General features: G+C 48.6%; 1 protein-coding gene, 1 long non-coding RNA gene and 1 pseudogene across 2 annotated transcripts; 1 reads left to right on the top strand and 2 right to left on the bottom strand.

The window, feature by feature from the left end:
* Positions 1-268: 268 nt before the first annotated feature.
* On the bottom strand, positions 269-3,330 carry LOC136787441 (endogenous retrovirus group V member 2 Env polyprotein-like; annotated as a pseudogene).
* Positions 3,331-4,640: 1,310 nt separating this feature from the next.
* LOC136787442 (uncharacterized) lies at positions 4,641-13,789 on the top strand. The gene is made up of 2 exons (XR_010826874.1): positions 4,641-5,896; positions 8,948-13,789. It is a non-coding gene; the product is annotated as an uncharacterized lncRNA (long non-coding RNA).
* Positions 13,790-17,356: 3,567 nt separating this feature from the next.
* LOC136787375 (olfactory receptor 14A16-like) lies at positions 17,357-20,201 on the bottom strand. Its single transcript, XM_066984554.1, has 2 exons — positions 19,288-20,201; positions 17,357-17,786 (listed from the first exon to the last, which is right to left on the bottom strand). The coding sequence occupies exons 1-2, from the start codon at positions 20,199-20,201 to the stop codon at positions 17,357-17,359; spliced, it is 1,344 nt and encodes a 447-aa protein (XP_066840655.1).
* Positions 20,202-27,722: the final 7,521 nt, after the last annotated feature.

The following is a 27,722-nucleotide window of genomic DNA, read 5'->3' as shown; positions in this document are numbered from 1 at the left end:
ATGCCTATACATATTCATAACCTGTCCCCGCTTCGTATTAAAATTAGTTCCAAAGAGTCATTTCCATAAACTCCTCCCATCTGCGCTTGTGCAGTGCATTCTGGTGGTGGTCGTCGGGGGTCGTGGGAATGAAGATTGATGACTCTTCCTCATCACCACTAGTTGACCTCTTGTCTCTGCGCAGACTCAGTTGCTTCTTGGATCTTGTCCATCCACAGGACCAGTTTCTACCAGTTTCTTAAGATAGGCTCACACTCCTATTAAGAGACTGACCTTGGTAAAGGGGCCCAAGGCTTCTTGCTTGAATTAATTTGCACAAGCACCATAGTTAGTAAAGACACTAAGTAGGATCCTAGTTTCATGCCGTCAGCACTCTATCTCTACTTGATAAGATTCCCCTAACTCCCTCTCTCAGTCCCGCCTTTTCTAAAAAGTTAGTAAATTCTTTTACTATTTCTAGGTTCAATATAGTGTTTATCTAACACTCCTTCAAAGTATCTGTTAGACTCCAGTTTCCGTCTGAGTTGGTTCTTTTTCCACTCGCTGTAGGAGTTTCCTGTACTCTTAAAACACCATAAGGTACATCAGATCACTACACAAAGAACCATGAACAAAACCACGACCACGATTACTGTGATAAACAACTGTTTCAGCCAGGTTAGGTTTGGCAGCCAGGAAGTCAATTTTTCTACCAAGTCTGTAAATCCCCAGGACGTGTCATCCTGAACTACTGCATGCAAAATTTTATTCCTTTCCCAAATCTTCTCCAGGTCAGTCTCAATCTGTTTTTTTTTGTTAACATATACACAGCAAGTTTGGTTTATGACTGTACACAGTCCTCCCTCCTTGGCTAAAAGCATATCTAATCCCATCCTATTCTGAAGTACTACTTTGTGTAGGGAGGAAATTTCTTCCTGTAATGCCAAAAGAACATCAGCTGTGGTATTTTCAATAATTTCTAATGTGGCTGAGATATTATAGCTTTTTCTATTTCACTTATTCCCAGGGATGGAATCAACCACCTTACAAAACTATGGAATCCCATGGGTCTCATCACGAGGGGGTTATTCGGAACAGTACGTATTTGTCTCCATAAGGTCCGGACTATTCCCGGAGGTGGTTTAGTGAGTATACCCCCTCGAGGGCTAAGATAGCCCCCGATACAATGACCCTTCCAATTTAAGGGTAAGCTTTTCCTAGCACGCCCATCTCCACATAGCCAATATAATCCTTTTTGTAGCTTGCAAATTTGCATGAGAGAATTGAGGCCGTGAGATCCTGAGTTCGTATCCTTTTTATCAGCACATATTGTGACGTCTACACCATAATCTCTAATTTTAGTAAGATTAAAAGTTCCTACATATTCTGCCATACTACAGTTGTCAGGTTCCTGGGCTAAATAACTAAATGGACCTGTACCTACGCATGAGGTTTTATCATTTAAGCATCTCGTGTATACGTTAACATTTTCGTGTGGGACTAGTTCAAATCTCTCCCCTAGATGTTCACGATCATCCTTGCCAAATGGACATGTTCAATTTCTTGGGTACGCAAAGGTCAATGTCCAATTCATACTGGGTATGCCCCATACGGGGAATTCTAGGTTGCCTCTAGGCAGCACTGTGCACACCCAACAGTCAGAAAGGTTGAAACTATCACTCACTGCCTGGGTGAGTTTCACATAGGTATTGTGCACCCACTGTTCAGTTTCCTTGACCAATGATACCATTAAGACTGTGAGAAATGTAACCTTCCAGGTTGCACCTGAGTAACCTTCCATGGGGTCTTGGGTGCCTTTTTCACACTGTTGTGATAGATCCAGGCATTCTGCTCCTTGATTCTTGTCGCTGTGACCTGGAACAGTCCTTCCCGCTGTGGTTTCAAGGTCTTCTCTGCAAGAGACTTTACATACACATAATCTCCAGGTTGTATATTGTGCACGGGTCCATCTAACCCTCTACCCCGAGTCCCACTCACATGCTGTCCAATTTCATCGAGCTGTTTACCTAAGGCCACCATATAGGAGGTCATAATTTCATCCGCAGCTTGCATGGATATCCCTCTTTGTATTCCATAGGGTCATCCATATAAGATTTCAAAGGGGCTTAACCCTTCCTTTGCCCTTGGTATATGCAAAAGGGCTAAAGGAAGAGACTGAGGCCAGACCAAATTTGCATCTTGTCCCAGTTTCACAATTTGCTGTTTGATTAAGTGGTTCATTTTTTCTACTTGGCCACTCGACTGAGGGCGATATGAAGTTGCCAGTCTGTACCCAAATGGCGGCTAATTTCTTGTACCACTCTTGAGATAAAGTGTGGTCCCCTGTCAGAGGATATAGTTGCTGGAACTCCAAAACGTGGTATTATTTCTTGTATCTTAATTACCTCCCGAGCCTTGGCTGTTCTAGTTGGGAATGCTTCTGGCCATCCTGAAAAGGTGTCAGCTAATACCGATAAATACTGATACCCGCCTTTTCTTGGGAGTTCAAAAAAATAATTTGCCACTGTTTGGAGCTTGATTACTTTTATACCTGTCTAACAATGGTATACAAATTAGGCCCTATCCATTTTCTATTTAAAAACTCTTATACTACTTCAGCTCCCCAGCATGCTTTATTATGTTCTACAATTACCGTTCAATTTAATATGATATCACAATTCTCCCATCATTTATTTACATTAAACCTGCAGGTAACATTTTCCATTTACATCTTAGAATATTATACTTCATTTTCTGAAGCTTTTGTTAATGCCTGATTTTCTGTTCTTGGTACTAGTGCCAAAATTTGACTCTTAGGGGCCCGTTCTGCCACCCCTTTGGCTCCTGCATCAGCCAATCTATTTCCCTCTTCAATATCAGTATCCCCTAGTTGATGTCCTTTAATGTCAACTTTAGTAGGCAGGTATACTTCTTGGAGTAGTTTCAGTATCTCTTCTGCATGTTTAATTGAGGAAGATAAAAGTCCTCTCTCTCCTTCCAAATTGCCCTGTGTGCATGCACCACACCAAAGGCATATTTCAAATCTGTCCAAATGTTTGCCAGCTCAAAAGCTCTTATCAAGGCGATGATATCCACCTTTTGGGCTGATGTTTGTTACCGCATATCCTGTGAGGCGACGTCCCTGGCGGACGAAGCTGCTGCCATCTATATACCAATCCTCCGCATCTTCTAGGGGTGTATCCTTTAGGTCTGGTCAGCTGGAGTATACAGTGTCCATGGTCTTGATGCAATCATGAATGGGTAATCTGGAAACTCTGTTACTAAGGAAAGAGGCTGGGTTCACAGTATTAGTGCCGAAAAAAAAAATTAGTAAACTAATAGTCCATTATACACATTCCTTTTCTTCTTCATATTGCAACAGTGTCCCCTTTTCCCGAAGGGGGCTTTCAAGCTTCAAGATCACAGGCTAGTTGTTTCCCGAATATGGTGGGGCTATTCTTGAACCCCTGTGGTAACACTGTCCAAGTAAGCTGAGTTTTCCATCCTCTATTAGGATTTTTCCCATTCAAAGGCAAAGAGTTTCTGGCTTTCAGTTGCCACGGGCAGGCAGAAAAAGGCACCCTTTAAATCTAGTACCATGAACCAAACTTGACTGTTTTTCTCAGTTTGTAATTCCAATCATTTTTCCCAATTTAAATTTCAAGCATTGCAAAAAAAAAAAAAAAAAAAAAACACCTTTTCCTGTTGGCCAGTTGCTCCTATTACATTTACAGACTAATTAACACAGAGAAAGAAGCTCCCGTAACCAACAAAAATTCAGGCCTCTGTCTTTGTTTCCTAGCTTTATTTCAACTGGTGGACCTGCTAGGGTAGATGCCCCAGGTCCCCGTCATTCCTGACTGTTGTAAGTTTGTCCTGCAGCCTGAGACCATTTCTTTCTGATATCAGGGGCCGATTGCCCTAGAAAGAAGCTAGCCAATTGCCTCTGTTTGTTTTCTGAAGCCAGGTCCAAATTTTTGTCTGTTTATTTTAGTTTTTTTTTCTCTTCGTTGCATTTCAAAGTTGGTCCAAAAATTCAAAAATTCCGTAGGAGTTTCTTTTGGACCTTGTTGGGACAGATTCTCAATTCCCAGTTTAACCAGATTTTGGTATTTCCGGGGTGATTAGGGTCTCAGTGGGTGGGTCGGTTAGGGGAATGCAATCGTTGACAGTTCCCTGAGCGGTCCCATTGGCAATCTGAGCTCACACATGAACTCAGGTTGTTTTAAGAGTTAGCTGCTGTTCTGTTTCCATGACAACTCTCTTGGACCCATCACGGTCCCTCTGCCCCAGAGGGCTCACACCCATGATTTAGAGATCTCAGCCTCGGGTTGAGGCGGAACTATTAGCATTCCTACATCCTCTTTCCCTGCTCATTCAGCATCAAACAGCTCTGTTAAATACTACATGCCACACAACCTTTAACACCTTCAACAACCCTTTTAACACTTCCTTTATCTTTCTCCAGCCTGTACTTTTCTATTGCCAACACCAAAGGCTCAGTCAGGGGCCAGCTTAATTCCATACCCTTTTCCCTCCAAGATGCTGAAACAAAGTATCAGTATACAACATTTCATCCTATTTTCCTTCTCTCCTCAAGAACAACATTAGTTGCAAGACACTGTTATAATCGATTGATCCATAAAGTGGCCATTTAGTTTATATAGTGGCCACCATTGATTGCAATACTTAGTGGAAGTCCTCTTGCTTTCTGTGCCCCCATTTCTAACAATATCCTTCCAATGTGCCAATATGCACCCAAGGAAGCTTTCTTTTGGACGTCTTTGTTTTGGATATTACACATTTCCTTGATTTCCCATTCCCTTTTATTTATTTATATTAGTTAGTGTCCCTTGTTTCAATTTCCACGCAAACCTTCTTATTGCAGGTTTTTACTATCTTTTCCTAATCTTCTTCCCAAACGTCCCAGTCCTCTGGGATTAAACTCTTCTTTCCACATACAAACTTTACTATTTCAGATTATTAATGAGCCCCGTTCCAATCATAAATCCGCAGGACTTCGGAGAAACACCTGAAGCACTCAGCCTTCGGTCTTCTAGACAAACAATGTAATGGGTAAGATGTATTTGTTCATTGTATAAAGAAATAAAAAAAAAAAAAAAAGGAAAGGGATAAGATGGTTATAAAATAGATAGTATTTTACACGAGGTTGGGACAGAGCTTCCTGATCATAATAGAACCTTGATATATGATGACAAAGTTGGGGAGGGGGGGGATTTGCTAACTATCTGTAAGGAATTTGGGAATCTGCGAGGGAGATAAGGTTGCACAATGTTGCCTCAATGAAGGGGAGGCTTATTAGGCAGATAACAAGAAGGGGGGGTGTTGGGTAAACATCCTTGAACAGGTACAAAGACTCTGTGAAATACCCCATCGCAAGACATCCTGTCTGCTACTTCACTCCCCCCACCCAAACATTAGCACAACGCGTGAGCACCAAAGAGAGGAAGCAGCCCCCCCCCCCCCTTTGGACTGCATAGCCGCAGCTGGTTCAACAAGCCCGGACAAGCTGGAACTCGGATACTATAAAACAGCACCCCCGGAGAAGGAAAATTGTGCGCCGCTGCGGAGTCGGAACTCCCCGGCCACCCAGCGCTGTTTTGCTTCTGCTTGCTTACTTAATTAATTAATAAATTCTGTGATTAATAACATTTATTAACAGACCGACTTCGTATGCGAGTCTGTTCATAACAATTTGGTGCCGTGACTCGGATAGGCAATTTGATTGAGGACTCCCCTTTGGGGGTGGCGCCCCGCCGATTTTGGCGGCCCTCGAAGCAGGAAGTCTCATTCAGGCCTTCACCGACGAACCTCAAAAATTAAGCAGAAGCAAATAAAGCCGGCAAACCCTTAGCAATCTTTGTGCACGAAGACCGAACGAAGACCCACGGGGTGGGTAAGTATAGGCCGGTGATCCGTTCGGTAAGGGTGGGGAATCCCGGAGTACGGCTTCTGAGACGGCCAATCGCGGCCGAAGCGAGTGCGGACCCCTCGGTAGTGCGGTTCCCACATCCCGCGAGGGACTGGGCCACGAAAAGGGGGAAGTGTGTGTGTGTGTGAGTGAAGGTACTCCGGAAGATGGGACAGAAGAAAAGTAAGCCTTCTGGTCCCATGGGTGGGGGAAATAGCGGTAGGAATATTCCTCCTATTCCCCCGGATAGCCCGCTGGGGCTAATGATTAAGAATTGGAGTAATTCCCCTTCTAGGCGGGGAAAAAGTAAAGTAAAAATGATTCATTATTGTGTAGAGATCTGGGGTAATAAGCCCATAAAGGGGGACAATGTGTTTTGGCCCCTTTTCGGTTCCTTTGAGGATTGGATATGTCAGGCTCTAAATATTTATGTTAATTCAAAGGAACCATTTAGTTTAGAGGAAAGCGAATACGCACATTTATGGATAAATTTTGAAACTGGGACCCAGTTATACCCTCTAAAAGAAAAAGGAGGGAAGGGAAAGAAGAGAGATTTGGAAGTCCCAGTTGCGCCACCTCCCTACGTGCCCTCTTTGCCAACAGCACCCTCTGCTGCCGAATCTGAGGATTCGGATGACAGTGCCTCAGTCCAAGGGAGACGAGGGCCAGTAACTAGAAGCCAGACTCGTCGCGCTAAAGAAGGGTTGTACCCCTTGCGGGAGATTGCAATGGGGGGACCTCAACCAGGGATGGGATATGTAGCCGTCCCCATTAATTCAGGGGACGTTAGAGACTTTAAAAAGGAGATGGGAAGTCTCTTAGAAGACCCGTTAGGAGTAGCCGAACAGGTAGATCAGTTTTTAGGGCCAAACATTTATACTTGGGAAGAATTACAATCTATTTTGGGAATATTATTTACATCAGAAGAGAGAGGAATGATAAGGAGAGCAGGTATGCGAATTTGGGACCAGCAACATCAGCAAGGTCCTGCTGCTGATATTAAGTGGCCAATGCAGACACCTAACTGGAATAACCAGGATCCAATACACAGGGGCCACATGCAGGATCTAAGAACAATCATAATACAAGGAATCAGAGAATCTGTGCCCAGAGGACAGAATATAAATAAAGCATTCAGTGAACAACAGAAAAAGGATGAAACTCCAACAGAATGGTTGGAGAGACTTCGTAAAAGTCTGCAATTATACAGTGGGTTAGACCCAGGTACCCCGTTAGGGGAAGCATTACTTAAGACACAGTTTGTGGCTAAGTCTTGGATAGATATCAGAAAGAAATTGGAAAAAATAGAGGATTGGCAAGATAGAGGTCTGGACGAATTATTAAGGGAAGCACAAAAGGTGTATGTTCGTAGGGAAGATGAGAAGGAAAAGAAGCAAGTGCGAATGATGGTGGCAGCGGTGCGAGAAGGATCCAGAAGGGCTGGCAATGAACAAAGATGGAGGAATGAAGGGTTTACTAGAAGGAATAGGAAAGAGAAAAAGGGTGCCCAGGAAAGAAGAGATGTGACCTGTTTTTACTGTAATAAGAAGGGTCACATGAAAAGGGAGTGCCGACAGAGGAAAGAGGATGAGAAAATGTTTAGAAATGAATAGCGGTGTCAGGGGCTCTATTTGCTGGGGACCCAAAGGAACAGTGAGCCCTTGATAAAGTTACGAGTGGGCCCCCAGCGCGAGGAAATCGAATTCCTCATAGACACGGGAGCTGAAAGATCAACTGTCCAGACATTACCTTTAGGATGTAGAACTTCAAAGGATAGAATACAGGTAATAGGAGCAAAAGGGGAGCCTTTTGGGGTCCCCGTTATAAAAGAGGTACCGATTGAATTGGGATCAAAAAGGGGTACGGGGCATCTGCTTCTTGTGCCAGAAGCCGAATATAACTTATTAGGTAGAGATTTGATAATAGAATTAGGCATAGGACTAGAGGTAGTAGAAAAGAAACTGGAAATAAAGCTGTGTCTTCTTCGGGTAGAGGATGAGAAAGAGATAGACCCCGAGGTTTGGTATACCTCGGAGAGCGTTGGAAGGTTAAACATTAAACCATTTAAGGTAACTATCAAAGAGCCAGAAGTACCAATCAGGATAAAACAATACCCCTTGTCTGAAGAGGGTAGAAAGGGTCTGAAGGAAGACATACAACGATTATTACAACAGGGGTTGTTAGAACCCTGTATGTCTCCTTTCAACACCCCTATATTACCAGTTAAAAGAAAGGATGGTAAATACCGATTGGTACATGATTTGAGAGAAATTAATAAGAGAACTATAACCAGATTCCCCGTGGTAGCAAACCCACATACCTTATTGAGCCAATTAAGCCCAGAGGACAAGTGGTACAGTGTAATAGATTTAAAGGATGCTTTCTGGGCCTGTCCTCTTGATGAGGACAGTAGGAATTATTTTGCCTTTGAATGGGAGGATCCCGATACTCACAGGAAACAGCAACTAAGGTGGACAGTGTTACCTCAGGGGTTTACAGAATCTCCAAACTTGTTTGGCCAGGCCCTGGAGCAAATTCTAGAGGATTACGATAGAATGCCAGGGACCAAAATGATCCAATATGTAGATGACTTATTAATAGCGGGGAAAGATGAGAAAATCGTACGACAGGCAAGTATAAACTTGCTGAATTTTTTGGGCTCACGGGGACTAAAGGTTTCAAAAGCAAAATTACAATTCGTGGAGGAAGAAGTAAAGTATTTAGGCCATTTATTAAGCAAAGGAACAAAGAAATTAGACCCTGAAAGAGTTAGAGGTATTTTAGAACTCAGGGCACCAGAGACGAAAAAACAAATCAGGCAGTTGCTAGGATTGACAGGGTACTGCAGACAGTGGATAGAGGATTACAGCGGGAAGGTAAAATTTTTATACAACAAATTGAGTAACGAGGGCCATCTTAAATGGACAAAAGAGGATGAGGAACGACTGATGCTCCTAAAAGAAGAACTCGTGAATCCACCGGTTTTAAGCTTTCCCGAATTAAAGAAGCCCTTTTTCCTGTTTGTTAATACTACAGAAGGAACTGCGTATGGAGTACTGGCACAAGAATGGGCAGGATGTAAAAAGCCTGTGGCCTATTTGTCAAAATTGCTAGATCCAGTCACTAGAGGCTGGCCAAACTGTTTACAAGCAATTGCAGCAGCGGCCTTATTGGTTGAGGAGGCACAAGAGATTACCTTTGGAGGAGAAATTAGAGTAATATCTCCCCACAACATTCGCAGAGTGTTGCAGCAAAAAGCAGACAAATGGATCACCGACGCAAGGCTGTTGAGATACGAGGCGATATTGATCTCTTCCCCAAGATTGACTCTAGAAACTGCGCCAGTACAAAACCCTGCGCAATTTCTCTACGGAGAAACAAATGGCCATCTAGAACATGATTGTCTCAGCAACATCGAAGAACATACGAGATTAAGACCGGACTTAGAAGATACCGAATTGACTCATGGGGAACAGATATATGTGGATGGATCCTCTAGGATAATAGAAGGGAAAAGAAAATCGGGGTATGCCCTGATAGATGGGAAAACATTTAGAGTCATAGAATCAGGACCCCTCAGTCCGAGTTGGTCAGCTCAGGCTTGTGAATTATATGCAATGTTAAGGGCTTTGAAATTATTGAAAGATAGAAGCGGAACCATCTATACGGATTCAAAATATGTTTATGGGGTAATACACACCTTTGGAAAAATTTGGGAAGAGAGGGGACTTATAAACTCCCAGGGGAAAGGACTAGTTCATCAAGAATTGATTGTTAGGGTTTTACAAGCGATTAGGGAGCCAAAAGAGATAGCGGTGGTACATGTAAAAGGCCACCAGCGTGGACTGACCCCGCAAATAAGGGGAAACAATCTTGCTGATCAAGAGGCAAAGCGGGTAGCCCTCATGACTAACTATGTAATAACAAAAAGGGCGGATTGCCCAACTTGTGGAGAGGATTTAAAGAGGGAACCTTGTTATGGGTGTTGGAAGAATTGGGGGATGGATGGAGTAGAATGTAATTGTTCAAAGGAAGAGAGCCCTCCTTACAAAAATTGTTTCAAACATGGCTTGCAAATGTCTTTGATAGGAGGGACTTTCTTCTCCCCCTTGTTGTGTTTTACTGTGCAAGAAAAAGGGAAAATGATACAAATGGGAATTAAGGAAAATAAGGAAGGGAGATGGTTGCTACCTGATGGGAGAGAGGTATTGCCTAAATCAGTAGCTGTGAGGGTGCTACGGAGATACCATGATCAATCCCACTGGGGAGTACAGGCCCTAGTGGACCAATTTGCATACAAGTATATGTGTATTGGAATATATGATATAGCAAAGACAATAGTTAATGGATGTATAACTTGCCGAAGGGTAAATGCCAAAAACATAAGGAAAAGGATTATGGGAGGAAGGGAATTGGCCCATCGACCCTTCGCAAAAATTCAATTGGACTTTACGGAACTCCCCAGAGTAGGGAGATATAAATATTTGCTCGTGATAGTAGATCATCTGACTAACTTTGTCGAGGCATTCCCTACGGCAAGGGCAACGGCACAAACAGTAGTAAAAATTTTACTGGAGAACATAATCCCTCGATACGGAGTTATTGAAATGATAGATTCTGATAGAGGGCCTCACTTTGTGTCAAAGGTTATACAAGAAATTATGAGAAACTTAGGAATCAAGTGGGAATACCACACTCCTTGGCACCCTGAGAGCTCGGGAAAAGTAGAACGAATGAATGGGGAAATTAAGAAACAACTTACTAAATTGATGATAGAAACTAAAACCTCATGGATAAAATGCTTACCTCTTGCTTTGCTAAACCTGCGTACGAAACCCCGAACTGATCTGGGGTTGTCACCATTTGAAATGCTATATGGGATGCCCTATGACTTAGAGATACCCGTCGATCACCCCCACATTCAAGATGAGAGTTTGAAGTCTTATTTAGTACAGTTAGGGAACAGAAGGAGGGAATTGCAGAAAAGGGGTCTGGTTATACAACGCCCTCCTCTGGATATGGCAATACACAATATACAGCCTGGGGACCAGGTCTTGATTAAAACTTGGAAAGAAACTGCATTGACCCCACGTTGGGAAGGTCCCTATATTGTTTTGCTAACTACAGAGACTGCTGTCCGGACTGCTGAACGGGGATGGACGCACGCCAGCCGAGTTAAAGGGCCAATACAGAACGACAGGTGGAAAGTGACTTCCGGCTCTGAGGACTTAAAGCTGACTCTGCGACGAACTCGGTAGGCATTACTGGGAAGGGGTGGAGGCTCCATGGTCCCTGAAGAATACTACTGCTGCCGAGAAGAATCATAACCCCGTAGGTGGTAGCACCCCATCTGACGGGCGAGGCAGAGTGGTAAAACAAGTGGGAATGGACCTTCACTACCCCCTGTGGTGCTTGGGGTTATTCGCGATGGTCATGCCACCCACCGCTGGTCAACACCACCCGCATCAGCCTTTCTTGTGGAGCTTGATAAGACTTTTCGATACTACGGTCGTACAGCAGATTGTTACGCCAGGGGCTCCCAGCTTTAAGACTGATCTCTGCAACCTCACAACGACTTTGGAGCTATGTAACAATTAGTCAGATTTCTACTTATGCCCAGCTTCTAACCCAGGGAAAAGCTACTGTAATTCCCCAGCACAGTATTACTGCGCTTATTGGGGTTGCGAAACTATAGCCACAGCATGGAATCCAGGCGGGGGAAAAGATAAATATTTAACTGTCCAATTTGGGCCTCAGGGTTGCAGTAATCGGAACACGGTTGAGGCAGTCTATCACCGTGGAACAGGGACCGTACAAAAAGGGAATTGCGCGTTTTTGTGGGTTAACGTAACTAATCCGATGGATCCGGGGTGGATCCTTGGAAGGACTTGGGGAATAAGGTATTATGAGAAAGGAGCTGATAGAGGGGAAATAATTTTAATAAAGAAGGAAGAACCGCCTAAAACACCTCGAAAGGTAGGCCCCCTCTCACATTTGGAAAACAAAGGGACGTCTCGCCCCACGACAACTAAATTGACCCCCACGCGGCCTGGTAATAATAAAATGACGTCCATTCCCACTCCTACTCCCACTGCGATAGGAAGAAATAGGGATGATTCTTCCTTAAGTAGAATGTGGAAAATTATTGAAGCCAGCTATCAACTCCTTAATCAAACAAACCCGGAAATTACAAAAAAATGCTGGTTATGTGTCAGTGCCCAGCCTCCATATTACGAGGCAATAGGGGATATGGGTGCACTCGAATACTCGAATGAATCAAACCCCAGCAAATGTAACTGGGGGCAGGAAATCGGGATCACTCTAACACAGGTGACAGGGAAAGGTAGGTGTATAGGAACAGTCCCAAGAGGAAAAAGAGATTTATGCAGTATTACAGAAGATAGAAAACAACCCTCTAATTGGTTGATTCCGGCTAATAATACTCGATGGGTATGTTCGTCTTTAGGGGTAACTCCGTGTCTGTCTTTAAAATTGTTTAATTCGTCCCGCGACTTCTGTGTACAGGTAGTAATTATACCAAGAATTCTGTACCATTCTGAAGAGTATATATACATGCAACACACAATACCACAATTTAATCTAAAAAGGAGGGAACCGGTAACAGCTGTTACCCTAGCCACTTTAATGATTTTAGGGGCCGCGGGAGCTGGAACGGGGATTGCATCCCTAGTTAAACAAAGTCAAGAATTTACCTCTTTACGAGTTGCTGTGGATGAGGACTTGGCTCGCATAGAGCAATCGATAAACGGCCCTAGAAAAGTCAGTCAGGTCATTATCTGAAGTAGTGCTCCAAAATCGCAGAGGACTGGACTTGATATTCTTACAACAAGGAGGACTTTGCGCAGCCCTGCGAGAAGAGTGTTGCGTATATGCTGACCATACAGGAGTAGTAAGGGACACTATGACAAAACTCCGAGAAGGATTAGAGAAACGAAAAAGGGAACACGAAGCTCGCCAGAGTTGGTATGAATCTTGGTTTAATTACTCACCTTGGCTTACAACATTGTTATCTACTATTGCTGGACCATTATTGTTGCTAATATTTGTGTTGACTTTTGGCCCATGTATCTTTAACCGAGTAATTGCTATTGTAAAAAGTCGACTGGAGGCTGCACATTTGATGCTTATACGTGCTAAGTATGAAACTGTAGATCAGGAAGAAGATACTGAAACCTTGATGATGTGTAAAAAAGCTTTGGAAGAATTTAATGAACAAAATAAGTAGCCTAAAAGAAAAAGGAGGGATTGTAATGGGTAAGATGTATTTGTTCATTGTATAAAGAAATAAAAAAAAAAAAAAAAAGGAAAGGGATAAGATGGTTATAAAATAGATAGTATTTTACACGAGGTTGGGACAGAGCTTCCTGATCATAATAGAACCTTGATATATGATGACAAAGTTGGGGAGGGGGGGGATTTGCTAACTATCTGTAAGGAATTTGGGAATCTGCGAGGGAGATAAGGTTGCACAATGTTGCCTCAATGAAGGGGAGGCTTATTAGGCAGATAACAAGAAGGGGGGGTGTTGGGTAAACATCCTTGAACAGGTACAAAGACTCTGTGAAATACCCCATCGCAAGACATCCTGTCTGCTACTTCACTCCCCCCACCCAAACATTAGCACAACGCGTGAGCACCAAAGAGAGGAAGCAGCCCCCCCCCCCTTTGGACTGCATAGCCGCAGCTGGTTCAACAAGCCCGGACAAGCTGGAACTCGGATACTATAAAACAGCACCCCCGGAGAAGGAAAATTGTGCGCCGCTGCGGAGTCGGAACTCCCCGGCCGCCCAGCGCTGTTTTGCTTCTGCTTGCTTACTTAATTAATTAATAAATTCTGTGATTAATAACATTTATTAACAGACCGACTTCGTATGCGAGTCTGTTCATAACAAACAATACCACCTTTTCCACAAAATTTACATTTCAATAAGACCGAATTTCAAGCCAAATGCTAATTTTTCTCATGCACTTTGTTAGTAAGCCCACACGAAACAAGGAATCACTCCTGTGTATCTGTCAAGATGGGGGTTTAAAAGGTATTGAGGCCTAAATAAATTCTCTCTCCCCCTTCTTACCAAATTCCCAGGGCTCAGGCCCGAACCACCGAAGAAGTGATACTCTCCATTCTACTGCTTCGATAATCAGTCAGCCCCCCTCCCCCCGTACTTGGGAAACTCACCAAACACCACCGCAAATATACCAAAACTTTTAAACTGTTACTTAGATAATGCTCCCACCTTCCTCCTTGTCAGACTCAAAACATTTAAGAACGAAATAGGATTGCAAGATGCACCGCCGGGCCCATATATCGGGCACCACCAATCAACACTTGGATAAAACAGCACTTCTTTTCGGTCTGTCATGCACTTAGTTCATCTCCGGCCGCTCCCCTCGCGGAGAATACGGAACCGCGGATCAGAACTCCGCACTCGCTTCGCAGCGATGCTGCGTCTCACTCACACAGCACAATCACGCAATCACACAGAGAGGCCCCTTGCACTTCTTGCTCACACCACAAGAATATATCACTTAAAACAATAACCAAACTTGCTTGTATCATCTCCGGCCGTGTTCCTTGTGGAGTAATTCACTTCACAACAATACTTTGTCTCAAACACATACACAAATGCTTTCAACATGAGATACCCAGACATCCACAAGTAAGATATGCAATTATCAACACTCCAATTATTATCCCTATAGCAGCTGCAAATATTACCCAGATAACCTTGTCACAATTTTGAGAGGCCCGCTTACCCTTCTCCTGCTTCGTATACAGTCATTAACAGGTCCGTCCTGGCTCCCAAAACTGGGATGCAGCAGTAACCTCGGATTTGCTCGATCTACTCCCAAGATCGCTAGCGGCTGCTCTATCAGTCAGCAAATCCCCTTTGATTCTATCAGTCAGCAAATACCCCTTGACCACTCCATCGGTCACCAAATCTCCTGTGACCGCTCTATTGGTCAGCCTGTAGGGTACCCTTCTCCCACATGGGGACTATGCTACACGCCAGATGTCTCTGCGCGATTAACCAGCTGCCCCAACCACGGGTACGACTTACAGGCCCTTCCTGTACTGTAAAACATACCGTTTGTCCGCAGCTTCAGGAGGTCCTTGTCTGCTTCCACGGTGAGCGGCTGAGAGTGGAAGCTCCTCCGAGGAAAATACTCAGGGTGCACCTAGGGGCATCCGCTCCGCAGTCGATCCCGCAGCCGAGCAGAGCGTCTCCTGGCTAGCTCGCCAAACTGACTTGCGGAAAACGGACTCCACAATCAGTAAGATTGTAAAGTAGGTATGTTTATTCAGCGCTGGGCAGCATGGGGGGTAGTCCCGCCAAAGTCGTGCGCGCCTGACACGGCAACTTGCCTTGGTTATATGCAGTAAAGAGTTACATATGCATGAAGTTTCACAATATGCCTATACATATTCATAACCTGTCCCTGCTTCATATTAAAATTAGTTCCAAGGAGTCATTTCCATAAACTCCTCCCATCTGCGCTTGCGCAGTGCATTCTGGTGGTGGTCGTCGGGGATCGTGGGGATGAAGATTGATGACTCTTCCTCATCACCGCTAGTTGACCTCTTGTCTCTGCGCAGTCTCAGTTGCTTCTTGGATCTTGTCCATCCACAGGACCAGTTTCTACCAGTTTCTTAAGATAGGCTCACACTCTTATTAAGAGACTGACCTTGGTAAAGGGGCCCAAGGCTTCTTGCTTTAATTAATTTGCACAAGCACCATAGTTAGTAAAGACACTAAGTAGGATCCTAGTTTCATGCCGTCAGCACTCTATCTCTACTTGATAAGATTCCCCTAACTCCCTCTCTCACCAGCAACTGCAGTGCCTTGCAAGGGGCTGGGGCTGTGGTGGCCATGCCCGAGCTCTGCAGCAGCCTGTGGCAATGCAACCGTGAACGTAGTTGCCACGAGCCCTGCCTGCCCTCCTCCTACCACTCTCCATCAGTCAGCTGCAGCAGAGGGGACCCACAGCCAGCCCCTGGCTGCGCTCTGCCACCCGCCTCTCCAGTGCCATCCCTGCTGCCTTGGGGTGCTCTGTGACGTACTGGGTGACCTCACAAGGCCTGCCGGCCAGCACATTTCCTGCAGGGCAACCAGGCCGCACAGCGGCAGGGAACTCACCACCGCCCTTCCAGCCTCCTCCCCTCCCCTCGGCCCCGGCCTTGTCTCTGCTGGCAGGAGCGGCCTTGGGAGGCGCTTCCTGGCCTCCCCTCGATAGCGAGCTGAAAGGAAAAATGGTCTCTTCCTTGACAGAACAATGGCATCAAATTTGAAAAGCTTCATTAGCAGGTAGGTGAAACCTTTACTAGGTTTTGTTAGATAGAAGGAAGTTTAGAAACTTTCATCCCTGATGTTACCTTACTCACTAATTAGTCAGCTTTATCTATAAGAGCCTCCAGACTTGTATCTCAGAATGAGGGCAAGCTGACCCAGGCCTAGAGGATGTGTCAGAAGATTAGGCGAGGAACTCATGCTATGCGTATATCCTTGGATGTGTAAGCAACTAAGCTTTGTATGCATGCCTAAGATGAAAGAAGAAGAGAAGAAAGATTTAGATGGCTTGAGCATGGACAAGAACTGGATTCAACTAACGAACATAGTGAGGAAGACTACCGATGACCACCAGAGACCCCTGAAAGACCACCAGCGGAAACAAATGTGCATGGGTCAGAGACATTTACTGATTTTAATGAGTTACAGGAAATAGTATGAATATGTTTTGGGGAATCTGATTAACATGTATGTTTTGATTGTATATAACCCCTAGAGCTCAAACAGTTCTGTAAGCACACTAGGTGGAGTGATCCCCACTAAGTCCAGCACCTCAATGAAAGAACGCCTGCTTTCTAAAACTCCAAATTGAGTCTTAGAGAGTTCCTTTGACTGGCTTTTACAGTATCACCCTCGCCTCCTGCCACCTGATGCCCACTCATGCTCCTGGCACAAACGTGGCCCCGCACCAACACCACCGCTCGTGCTGCCTTTGCCTCCTTACCCTGTCCTCTCCCTCGACTCCTTGTCTCTGCCAGGCCCCACGTTCCACCCCCAAATTCATCCCTTTGTTCTCACCACCCTCTCCCCTGCCCAGCAGGATGGCAGAGCCAGGGCAGGACATGGGAGAGTTAGGCCCTGTAGCGCCCATGCAGAACGCTTGTGGCAAAGTGGGAGCTGAGATTGGGCTCTGTGGTGCATAGGAGGCCCCATGCAGAAAAGATGAGGTTAAATAACAACTTTGCAGGGGGGGTCTCCAGCTTGGTTTGGCACGGGAGGCTTCTGGCCACAAAGGGGCAATGGATGGGTCAGCCACAACTTCTCTGGGCAACCTGTTCCATTGACCACCACCCCCAAAGGAAAGAATGTCTTCCTTATACCTAATTTTAAAGTACCCTCTTCTAGTTTTAAAACATTACCTAAAGGCCCCTTTAGGTACTGGAAGGCTGCTATAGGGTCTCTCCAGGCTGAAGAGAACCAGCTTTCTCAGCCAGTCTTCATTGAAAAGGTGCCCCAGCCCCTCTGTCATGTTTTTGGCCTCTTCTAGACTCCTTCGAATACTTCCATGTCCTTCTTGAGTTCGGGGCCCCAGAGCTGAATGCAGTAATCCAGGAGGGGTCCATTCTCCACCCAGCCGGTAGTTGTGCTTGCGATTGCCCCAATCCAGCTGCAGGACCTTGCACTTGGCCTTTGGGAACCTCATGAGGTTCTCACAGGAAAATCTCTCAAGCCTGTCCAGGTCCAACTGCATATCATCCCTTCCCTCCAGTGTATCAACTGCACCACCCAGCTTGGTGTCATCAGCATACTCGCTCAGATTGCACTCAATCACACTGTCCGTGTCACTGACAAAGTGTTAAAACAGTGCTGGTCCCAATACTGGCCCCTGAGGAACACCACTCTTTACTGACCTCCACTTGGACATTGAGCTGTAGACTCCAGCTCCTTGAGGGTGACCATCCAGCCACTTCCTTACCCACCAGGTGATCCATCCATCACATGCATGTCTCTCCAATTGAGAGACAAGGATATGGTGTGGGACAGTGTCAAATGATTTGCACAAGTCAAGGTGCATGACGTGAGTTGCTCTTCCCCTCTCCACCAATGCTGTAAACACATCGTAGAAAGCCAGCAGATTTGTCAGGCATGATCTAGTGAAGCCATGTTGGCTGTCACCAAGAGCCTCCAGTTTGCTGTCGCCACCAGTCCAGAAGGCAGGGTAGCGTGATATGTCAGAGAGAGGCATTTGCAATGAACGTGTGCAAGGAGGGTGACAGAAATCTCTTGGGAACACTGGGGGTAACTACTGGAGTTCTGCACAGAGAAATGTCAGGGCTCTGTGAGGTGCCCACATCTGAGCTGGCCTCACATACTGCTCATACACACTGGGCTCTTCAGAGACACGGGTCCCTGCCTTGCACACACACAGGCAGTGCACTGCACACTTGCAGGGTCCCTCTGGCTCCTGCAGCCACTGCCAGAGGCTGGAAGGCACCTCAGCCCTGCGGTGCATCGCCCTGCTCTGCCCTCCGCTGAGATGCCACAAGGCATGAGGAATGGGCACAGGGACCTCGGAGGTGCAAGGAAGCACATCTCAGAGCTGCATTCAGGTCTTGCACTTTGGACTAGATGATCTCTGAAGGTGCATTCCACCGGGCCTGTTCTGTGCTATTCAGGCAGATGCCCCATGGTTGTTACTCTCAGGATGAAGGAACCTGAAGACACTCTGCCCCACTGGTCTTCATGACACCCCTAGGGATAGCTGATGGCCTTTGTGCTCGCTCTTGTTCCTCTCTCCATGTGCGTACGATGTGCCTGCAGGTAGCAGCAGCACCAAAGGGTTTCTGTTCCCATGTCTCCCTTGGGGGAGGCCAGCTGTGTCACCCAAGTGCCCACTGCCTGTCCCTGCCTGCGGTCCCAGCATGGCCACACAGCAGCACTGGCACCAAGCTGCAGGAGCAGCCAGGCCTTACACCGCCAGCAGGGCTCAGCAGGAGAGGGTGGCAGTGGCAGGAGAGCAGCTCTGCATGGACCCAGTGCTGGTACTCCCGGGCTGGACTGCTGGGCCACGACTCTTTTCCCCTCCACCTCTGCACACAGGAACTGTCCGTGCAGCTACAGTAAAGGCCCTGGAGGAACGATATAAGAAAAAAATGTTACTTTATTTGGTTTAAATGGAAAACCAAAATGAAGAATATTATTTCTAAGTGAACAAAATTACTCAGAATATTAGTGGAAAGTACCAGCAATACAAGAAAAAAGGACAGGCATGGCCTATCGTGAGTAACGTTTTCAGGTGTTTTCAGAAGAAGAGAGGCAAGAATGTTTATTGGTTATGAAACACACCTGGTCATCAGTTTCCATATGGCATTCTTGAGCTCCTGGTTCCTCATGCTGTAGATGAGGGGGTTCACTGCTGGAGGCACCACTGCATACAGGACTGCCAGCACCAGGTCCAGGGATGGGGAGGATATGGAGGAGGGCTTCAGTTGGGCAAAAATGATGGTGCTCATAAAGAGGGAGACCACAGCCAGGTGAGGGAGGCACGTGGAAAAGGCTTTGTGCCATCCCTGCTGGGACGGGATCTTCAGCACGGCCCTGAAGATCTGCACATATGACAGAGCAATGAAAACGAAACAACTCCCAAATAGAAAAGCACTAACCACAAGAACTTGAACTTCCCTTAGGTAGGAGTCTGAGCAGGAGAGCTTGAGAATCTGGTGGATTTCACAGAAGAACTGGTTGAGGGAATTGCCACAGCAGAGAGGCAGTGAAAATGTATTGGCAGTGTGCAGCACAGCGTGGAGAAAGCCACTGCCCCAGGCAGCTGCTGCCATGGTGGCACAGGCTCTGGTGCCCAGGAGGGTCCCGTAGTGCAGGGGCTGGCAGATGGCGATGTAGCGGTCGTAGGCCATGATGGTGAGAAGAGATAATTCTGCTGAAATCAAAAAGACTAGCAAAAAGACCTGTACAGCACATCGTGGGTAGGAAATGGCCCTGGTGTCCCAGAGGAAATTGGCCATGGCTTTGGGGACAGAAGCGGAGATGCAGCCCAGGTCGAGGAGGGCGAGGTTGAGGAGGAAGAAGTACATGGGGGTGTGGAGACGGTGGTCGCAGGCTACGACTATGATGATGACCCCGTTGCCCAGGAGGGCAGCCAGGTAGATGCCCAGGAAGAGCGTGAAGTGCAGGAGCTGCAGCTCCCGTGTGTCTGCAAATGCCAGCAGGAGGAACTCGGTGATGGAGCTGCTGTTACACATTTCTTGCCTCGGAGCAAGGGAGCCTGTCCAAAAGAAGCAAAGACTGTGCAAAATTTAAGGACTTCTTTTTGACTGCAATCCATTGAATGACTCAACAAACACCACACAAACCAAAACACTGCCTCACTGTGCAGCAGCCAGTCCTGGTCTGCAGCAACAGGTAAAAGGGAACCAGGAGTGATCTGAGAAGTCCACAGGCCAGGGACATGTCCCTGCTGCAGGACATGAGGAGAAGGTCAAATAATTCCTTAAGAAACAACAAAGGTGATGTCGGTACCGTCTGTATGCTGAGGTGTGTGAGGTGCCCCAGAGCAGCAGCAATGCTCAAGGAGCCTTAGTCTCTAGTACAGATGTTCCTACTCCATTACCATCCTTCTGCCTCAGCACATGGGCAGGAAAATAAAGCAGATTCTAAAAAGTGCACTGCCTTCAGGTACCTGTTGCTGAGCAGTTCTGCTGCGCAGTGCCCTGGGGAGGTGTGGGGCTGTGAGCAGCCTGCCCCAGGCAGCAGGCTCTGGGCAGCAGCAGGACCCTGCCCTGCCATGCCGTGCCGTGCCGGGGGGACTCCTTCCAGCCGCAGCTTCTCCCCGCAGCCCCTGGGCAGCTCCCCGGGCAGGCTGAGTGCTGAGCCTGGCAGGCGGCAGAGGCCCTGCCCCGCCACACAGCCCCTGGGGCACAGCAGGGACCCTGCTCTGCACCACAGCCCTGGGCACCCCTGCCTGCACCCCCGGCTGCACAGCCTGCAGCCGGCCCCAAGAGAACAGAGCCCTCGGGCCCTGCACGCTGACCCTGCAGCACACAAGCCCTGCGTGCCCTTCAACTCCAACACCGAGCGTCCTCCTGACAGCTGCCATCGCCTGAGGGCTGCGCCAGCTCCAGGAGAGCCTGGCAGGGTGCGCAGCGGCATTGCCCTGCACCCAGACACTTACCGAGGGGAGGTGGCTGTGAGGATTTCTCCCTCTGCCAGCTCTCCCCTGCCTTTCTATGCCAGGCTGCCCTGAACCTCTCTCCCCCTCCTCTCCTCTCCCCATGCCAGCTGCATGCAGTGCCCCCAGCCCTGCTGCGCCTGGCACAGGAGCTGCTCGTGGGTGGCTGAAGCAGCTTCTCAAGTAGTCCAAGTCTGATGCAAACTCCAAAGCCTCTCCCAGTGTTAACGGTGCCACTGAGGGACATTACTGACAAAGCCTCCCCATGGACTTGTTAGAGCAGAAAAGTGCAGGCAGTAATGATGGGGAGACCAAGGCCCAGGAAAGGTGGCCCTGGTGCTGAGGAAACCTTGATGTGTCCCATGAAGTCCAACAGTCGGGCCCCGACCCCAGCCTCTGGGAAGGGAGATCCTGTCCCTCCAGCGCGGTTTAGGACTCTTTCTGGGTCAGTGCGCAGTGGGTAAGGGCAGTGCCAAGTACAAGGCTACAGGAGGACATCTCCTAGGCTCCTGGAGGGGGATGAGGAGGCATTGAGACCCTAATGCTGTAAGGATGAGGTGTCTCCTCATAGGCCTCACTGACAGAGACAAGAGCCAGAGCCCAGCAGACAAAGCTGTTGGCTCTGTCAGGGGCTTTCATCTTCCAAAGGATCCTTGACAATAACCATCACAGGCTGTGCTGTGCTGTTGCCTGTCTGCACCTGTTTCCCTGCAGGACTTAGATACCCACCTTGCTTCCCCACCTTGCTCTCACCTGAGCACCTCCCTGCCTTGACTGATGTCTCTCCATCTGCCCTCAGTAATCTATGAAACACAAAGCCAGGGCACTGATCCTGACACCCTCTGCATGATGTCTTGCACCACAGCTCTGCTCTTCAAGAAGCATTTCACCTCATACCCCCATCTCACCACCCTGAATCTGAATTTTGTGATGTCCTTTCTTTCCCATGTTCTTTCGGACAAAGAGGAAAAACTCCACCATCACTGCAACCACCCCTCGAGCAGTCTCAGCCTACTTCTCTACTGCCCAGAGCCTGCAAGAAACAGGGCCAAAGAAGCCCAGGTCCCTCAGCCTGGGCCACCCTGCTCCAGAGGTAGCCACAGCAGCACTGAGTCGAGAGGGACGATAACCCAAGTGGTCTGGGTGGTCCCCCGCTGCCTCTAGTGCAGCCCCGTAAGGAGCTGGCCTTGCTCCCTCTCAGCATGTCCCACTGGCTCCTATGGTGTCCTCGTAGCACCCACGCCTTCTCCTCAGGGTCCCCCCTCAGCTGCTCATGTCCAGCCCTGCCCTGATGGATGCAGGTATTCTGCCCCACGTGCAGCACTGGCCACGTCTCCTTGCCACCTCCAGGGGGTTTCTGCTGGCTGAAGGCTGGACATTCCCAAGGTCCCCCTGCCCTGAAGCTCCCTTTTATCACCTGTTCATGGTTGGGTGCCGATGGCTCACCCTGATGGTGGTGACTCTCACACGATAACAGCGTGAGGAGTGTCAGGACTCTACAGGCACTAAGGGAGGTACTTGTTTAGTGGAATTTCTGACCCACGCAAGAATTACCATGAGAACCATCTCTGAAACACCCAATGACACTACAAAGCAAGCAAAGCCAGGACAAAACTGAATGAATGCTGGGCTTGTTCTCTGCTAGGGTATATTCTAGGAAAACATATACCTGTACAAACACACGTACAATACGGATCCCTCCAGCAGCTGGACTTGGACCCTCTGTCTAGCCAGGAGCTTGCCCCACAGTCCCCTCTCATTCCCTAAACTCACAAACCGTAACGAGTCTCCTGTTCAGAATCACTGAGCCTTTGATGCTGGGAGGCAGCAAGCTCCCACCGTTTATCTGCCACCTCCTCCTGTTGATTTTGGTCAGGAGTTCCTTTCTCATTCGTGTCATCCTCCTGCCACTTGGCTTACTTCCTGTGTGTCAGGTTGGACCGTTCATGAGCTTGACAAGGAGATGATAGACCAAGGAGGGAGCAATGGTTTGAATCCAAAAGAAGGGAAGATTTAGATTAGATATGAGGAACAACGGACAAGAAACAAAGAACCACCAAAAAAACCCCACCAACACTTTTGATTAAAACTTCAAGAATTATTTGGTATTCATTACCTGTGAAGTTTACAGAAGTTGCCAGATATATTTTTTTCTTGGGGGTGAATCTGATAAATCCTTTTAAATTGAACTGTCACTGACAAACCTGTGAGTCCAAAGAAATAAATGCTTAGAGGTGCCGCAGTGCACAGCAGGGTAGCAGTGGCTATGTCACCCAGGTGTCACAGTGGGGCCGTGACACGGCAGCCCAGCTGGGATAAAGCGCCAGGGATGCAGGCAGGCCCCAGTTGGGATGGAAGCCCCTGGCAGCCAGCAGAAGAGGGCAGAGCAGGGCAGGACAGGGAGGTGAGTGCGCGATGGAGCAGGGGCTGAAGCGGTGTGCGAGGCTGAGCAGGGCCAGAGTCCCGCTGCAGCCTGAGCAGGGGCTGGAGCTCAGCAGCTGCTCGAGCAGGGGCTGGCTTTGAGCAGTCCCACAGCACAACGGGAACCAAGTGTCTGCTGCACAAACGGTGTTGCAGACGTTCAGCCCCAGCGGTGACAGGAAGGATTTTGGGTGTCCTGGGAAGATGCTTGGATGTCTTGGGGAGATCCTTGGGTGCTCCGCGATGAGGCACGGGTGCTCCAGGGCTATGTTTTGGTGTCAAGGAAGGTGCTTGTTTGTACCAAGGATGTGATGGGTGACACAGGGTGATGCTTGGGTGTCCTGAGGATCTACGTGGTGCCCCAGGGAGAAGATAGGGTACTCCAGAGAGGTCTTGGCATGCTTCAGAGAGGTGCTTTTTGAACCATTAAGATGCAGAAAAATCTTAAAGATTGAGTGCTCCAGAGAGATCCTTGTGTGTCCAGGGAGACAGTCAGGTGCTGCAGGGAGCTGCTTGGGTGCTCCCGGTTGGTGCCTCCTTTTCTCTGGAGGTGCTGGGGTGCCCTGGACAGATACCGGAGAGCTCCAGCGAGTGCTGTGTGCTCCGTAAAGCTGCTTGCTTTCTCTGGGGAGATGCCTGAGTGCCCCAGGAAGTTGCTTGGGTTCTCCAGAATGGTACTTGGATGTCGTGGGACATTCTTGGAGGCGCTTGGCTTCCCTGGGAGTATGGTAGTGTGTGCTGTGGAGAGAGTTGGGTGCTCCCAGGATGTTTTTGGGTGTCCCCAGGGGATGAGGGAGTAGCCCTGTAGATTCTTTGGTGTCCCACAGAGGTGGTTGGGTATTGAAAGGAGAAACCTTGGTGAGCAGGAGGGCAGCGGTGGCTGTGTGATCGAGGTGTCCCAGTGGGTAGGAGGCAGCAGTGGCTGTGTCACCCAGGTGTCACAGTGGGCAGGGGGCAGCGGTGGCTGTGTGATCGAGGTGTCCCAGTGGGCAGGAGGCAGCAGTGGCTGTGTCACCCAGGTGTCACAGTGGGCAGGGGGTCAGTGGTGGCTGTGTCACCCAGGTGTCACAGTGGGGCCGTGACACGGCAGCCCAGCTGGGATAAAGGGCCAGGGGTGCGGGCAGGCCCCAGTCGGGATGGAACCCCTGGCAGCAGCTCTGAGGGCGGAGCAGGGCAGGACAGGGAGGTGAATGCGTGATGGAGCAGGGGCTGAAGCGCAGTGTGAGCCTGAATGGCCCAGGAAACTTGAAGGATGTGCTGGTGAGTGCAGAGGAGATGCTTGTGTGCTCCCCTGAGATGCCTGGGTGCCTCAGGAGATGCTTTCTTGCTCCATGGAGATTCTTCGCTATCCCAAGAATATTCTGGGTGCTCCCCAGGCTTCTTAGCTGCTCTATCCAGATGCTCCCTGGGTGCGCAGGGAGATGCTTGGTTTCTCCAAGAAGACACCTGGGTGATGCAGGGAGTTTCCTGGATGTCCCAGGAGGATGGACTGGTGATCCTGAAAGTTTCTTGGTGGCTGCAGACAAATGCTTGAGTGCTATCTGGGGATGCTTGTGTACCCTAGGAGATGTGCTTGTGTGCCCAAGGGAGAGGCTTGTTTGATCCAGGGCAAAGCTCTGTTTCTCCAGGGAGGATTTTGGGTGCTCCAGGGAGATGGTTGGGTGCTTTCTGTGTGGTGTTTGGCTCCAGGGAGATGCTGGAGGGCTGTGGGGAGATGCTTGGCTCCTGCACGTTGGTGTTTGTGTCCCCTGGGGGATGCCCGGGTGCCCACGGGGACATACTTGAATGACTGTGGCAGGTACTTTTGCACCCCATGGAAGCTGTTGGGTGCCAAGGGAGGTGCTTCCCATCTCCAGTGAGATGTTTGTGTGCCCCAGGTGGTGTTATGGAGCCCTGGGGAGATGGTTGAATTCTCCACTCAGATGTAGGAGTGTGCTGGGGAGATTCTTAGGTACTGCCATGAGGTGCTTGGGTGTTCCAGGGAGGTGCTTGTGTGCTGCAGGGAGATGCTTGGGTGACTGGGGAGAACTTTGGGTGCTCCCGGGAGGTGTTTGTGTGTCCCAGGGATATGCTTATTTGCCCTGAGGAGATACTTGTGTGCCCTGGGAACATCGTTGGGCTCTCTAGGAAGATGCTCCTCTTCCCCTAGGGGACACTTGGATGCCCCAAGGGGTGCTTGGGTACTGCAGAGAGCCGCTTGCATCCTCAAGGGCTATGCCTGAGTGCTCCAAGTGTGTTGTGCTGTGCCTTAGGGATGTGCTTGGGTGCCCCTGTGAGAGGTCTGTGTGCGCCTGGGGGTACATGTGACCCTGAGGCAGGTGCTTGTGGTCCCCAAGGATGTGCTTGGGTCCCCCAGGTGGTGCTTGGGTGCCATGGGAAAATGCTTCCCCAGGGAGATGCTTGTGTACCCGGGGAGATGTTGGCTGACCCAGGCCCACGGATAGTTTCTCCAGAGAGGTGCTTCATTGCTGGAGGGAGATTCCTGGGTGCTCAGAAGACGTTCGGGGTGACCTATGCAGATGCTTGAGCACCCACGAGTGATGCTACTGTTCCCCAGGCAGGTGCTTGGCTCTTCCAAGGAGGTGCTTGGCTTCTCTCTTTAGGTCTGTGGGTGGTTCAAAGTAATGCTTGTCTGCCTTTGGGCGGTGTTGGAGTGCATCAGGAGGTGAGAGGTTTAGACAGTGCAAATTCTCTGTGCTCCAGTGAGGTGCATGAGAGCCGTGGGGAGGTGCCTGTGTCCTCCAAAAAGAAGCTTGGGTTCCCTGGGGAGAATGTTTGCTGCCTCAGGGACAGAGCTGTGTTCCTGGGAGTTTCTTTGGAGCTCCAGGGAAAGGCTTGCGTGCTCCAGGGTGACCCTTGGGTTTCTTGGGGAAATCCTTGGCATGTCCTGAACAATGTTGGAGTTCCCAGGGGCCATTCATTGCTGCCCCAGGGAGTTCCTTCCGTGTCCAGTAAGATGCTTGGTTTGTCCCGCAGGATGCTTCTGTTCCCTTGGGAGATGCCCGCTCTCCACAGAGAGATGCTTTGATGGTGAGTGTGATGCTTGGCTACTGGCATGAGATGCTTGTGATCCCCATGGACGTGCTTGTGTTTCCAAGGGAGGTGCTTGGGCTGCCCAGGAAGATCTTGGCGTTTCCTGAGAGGTGGTACTCAGTGGATGCTCATTGGTGCTGCTGGAGTGACTCAGGAAGATGCCTGGGTTCTCTGGGGTGGTGCTTGGTTCCTCAGGAATATCCCTGGGTGCCTGAGGATACACTTCGCTCCTCCTATGGAATGCTTGGGTCCCTAAAATGTTCATGCTTGTGTGCCCTGCAATGATGCTTAAAGAAATGGCTGCAGGGAGCTCCAAATGTTTCCATTGGTGTTCCAAAGCAATGTGCCTGGGGAGGAACTGTGTAGCTCCAGGGAGAGGCTTGAGTGCTGTGCAGAGATGCTTGGTTCCTCCAGAAGGATGCTTCTGTTCCCTAGGGAGATGCTTGTTTTCCCAAGAGAGGTGCTTTGATGGAAAGTGTGCTTTTTGGCTACTGAAATACTGAGATGCTTTTGTTCTCTGAGGATACACCAGAGATGCCTGCGTTACCGAGGAAGATCTCTGTGTTCCCTGAAAGATGGACTCAATGGGTACTCAGTGGAGATGCCGGGGTGACACAGGAAAATGCTTGGATTCTCAAAGGATCTCCTTGGTTGCCCCAGGAAGATTCCAGGGTGCTCCAGGGAGGTTCCTGAGTAACCTGGGAAGGGCCTGACGTGCCCAGGGGAATCCTTGTCTCCTCCAAGGTTCTTCAGGGCTGATCCAGGGAGTTTGCCCCGGGGGCATTCGTTGGAGCTCCAATGGAATGCTTGGCTTCCTGGAATTTTTTTTTCCAAGTTGCTTCAGTGGTTCAGAAAGACGCTGTTGTTCCCAGGACATATTTGAGGGTCCTCCAGGGAGGTCCATCCAAGGTCTTCCCTGGACAAACCGTGGGGAGATGATCAGGAGGTGCTTGGTTTTCCTGGGGATATGCTCAGGTGCCCAAAGAGGTGCTTGTGTTCCCCCGGAGGTGCTTGGGTGCTCCAGGGCAGGAGCCTGGCTCTTAAAGATTGCATGCTCCAGGGAGATCCTTGTGTGTCCAGGGAGACAGTCAGGTGCTGCAGGGAGCTGCTTGGGTGCTCCTGGTTGGTGCCTTCTTTTCCC

Source organism: Anser cygnoides, chromosome 29, assembly GCF_040182565.1.
Source record: "Anser cygnoides isolate HZ-2024a breed goose chromosome 29, Taihu_goose_T2T_genome, whole genome shotgun sequence".
NCBI lineage: Eukaryota > Metazoa > Chordata > Aves > Anseriformes > Anatidae > Anser > Anser cygnoides.
This window is presented reverse-complemented; position numbering and strand designations above follow the sequence as displayed.

Bases quoted from the DNA above. Each gene is read 5' to 3' on its own strand.
- LOC136787375 (XM_066984554.1), bottom strand. From the start codon at position 20,201: ATGTGTAACAGCAGCTCCATCACCGAGTTCCTCCTGCTGGCATTTGCA. The intron at 17,787-19,287 runs GTGTGTTTCATA...ACACTTTGTCAG, and splicing joins ATATGGAAACTGATGACCAG to TGACACGGACAGTGTGATTG.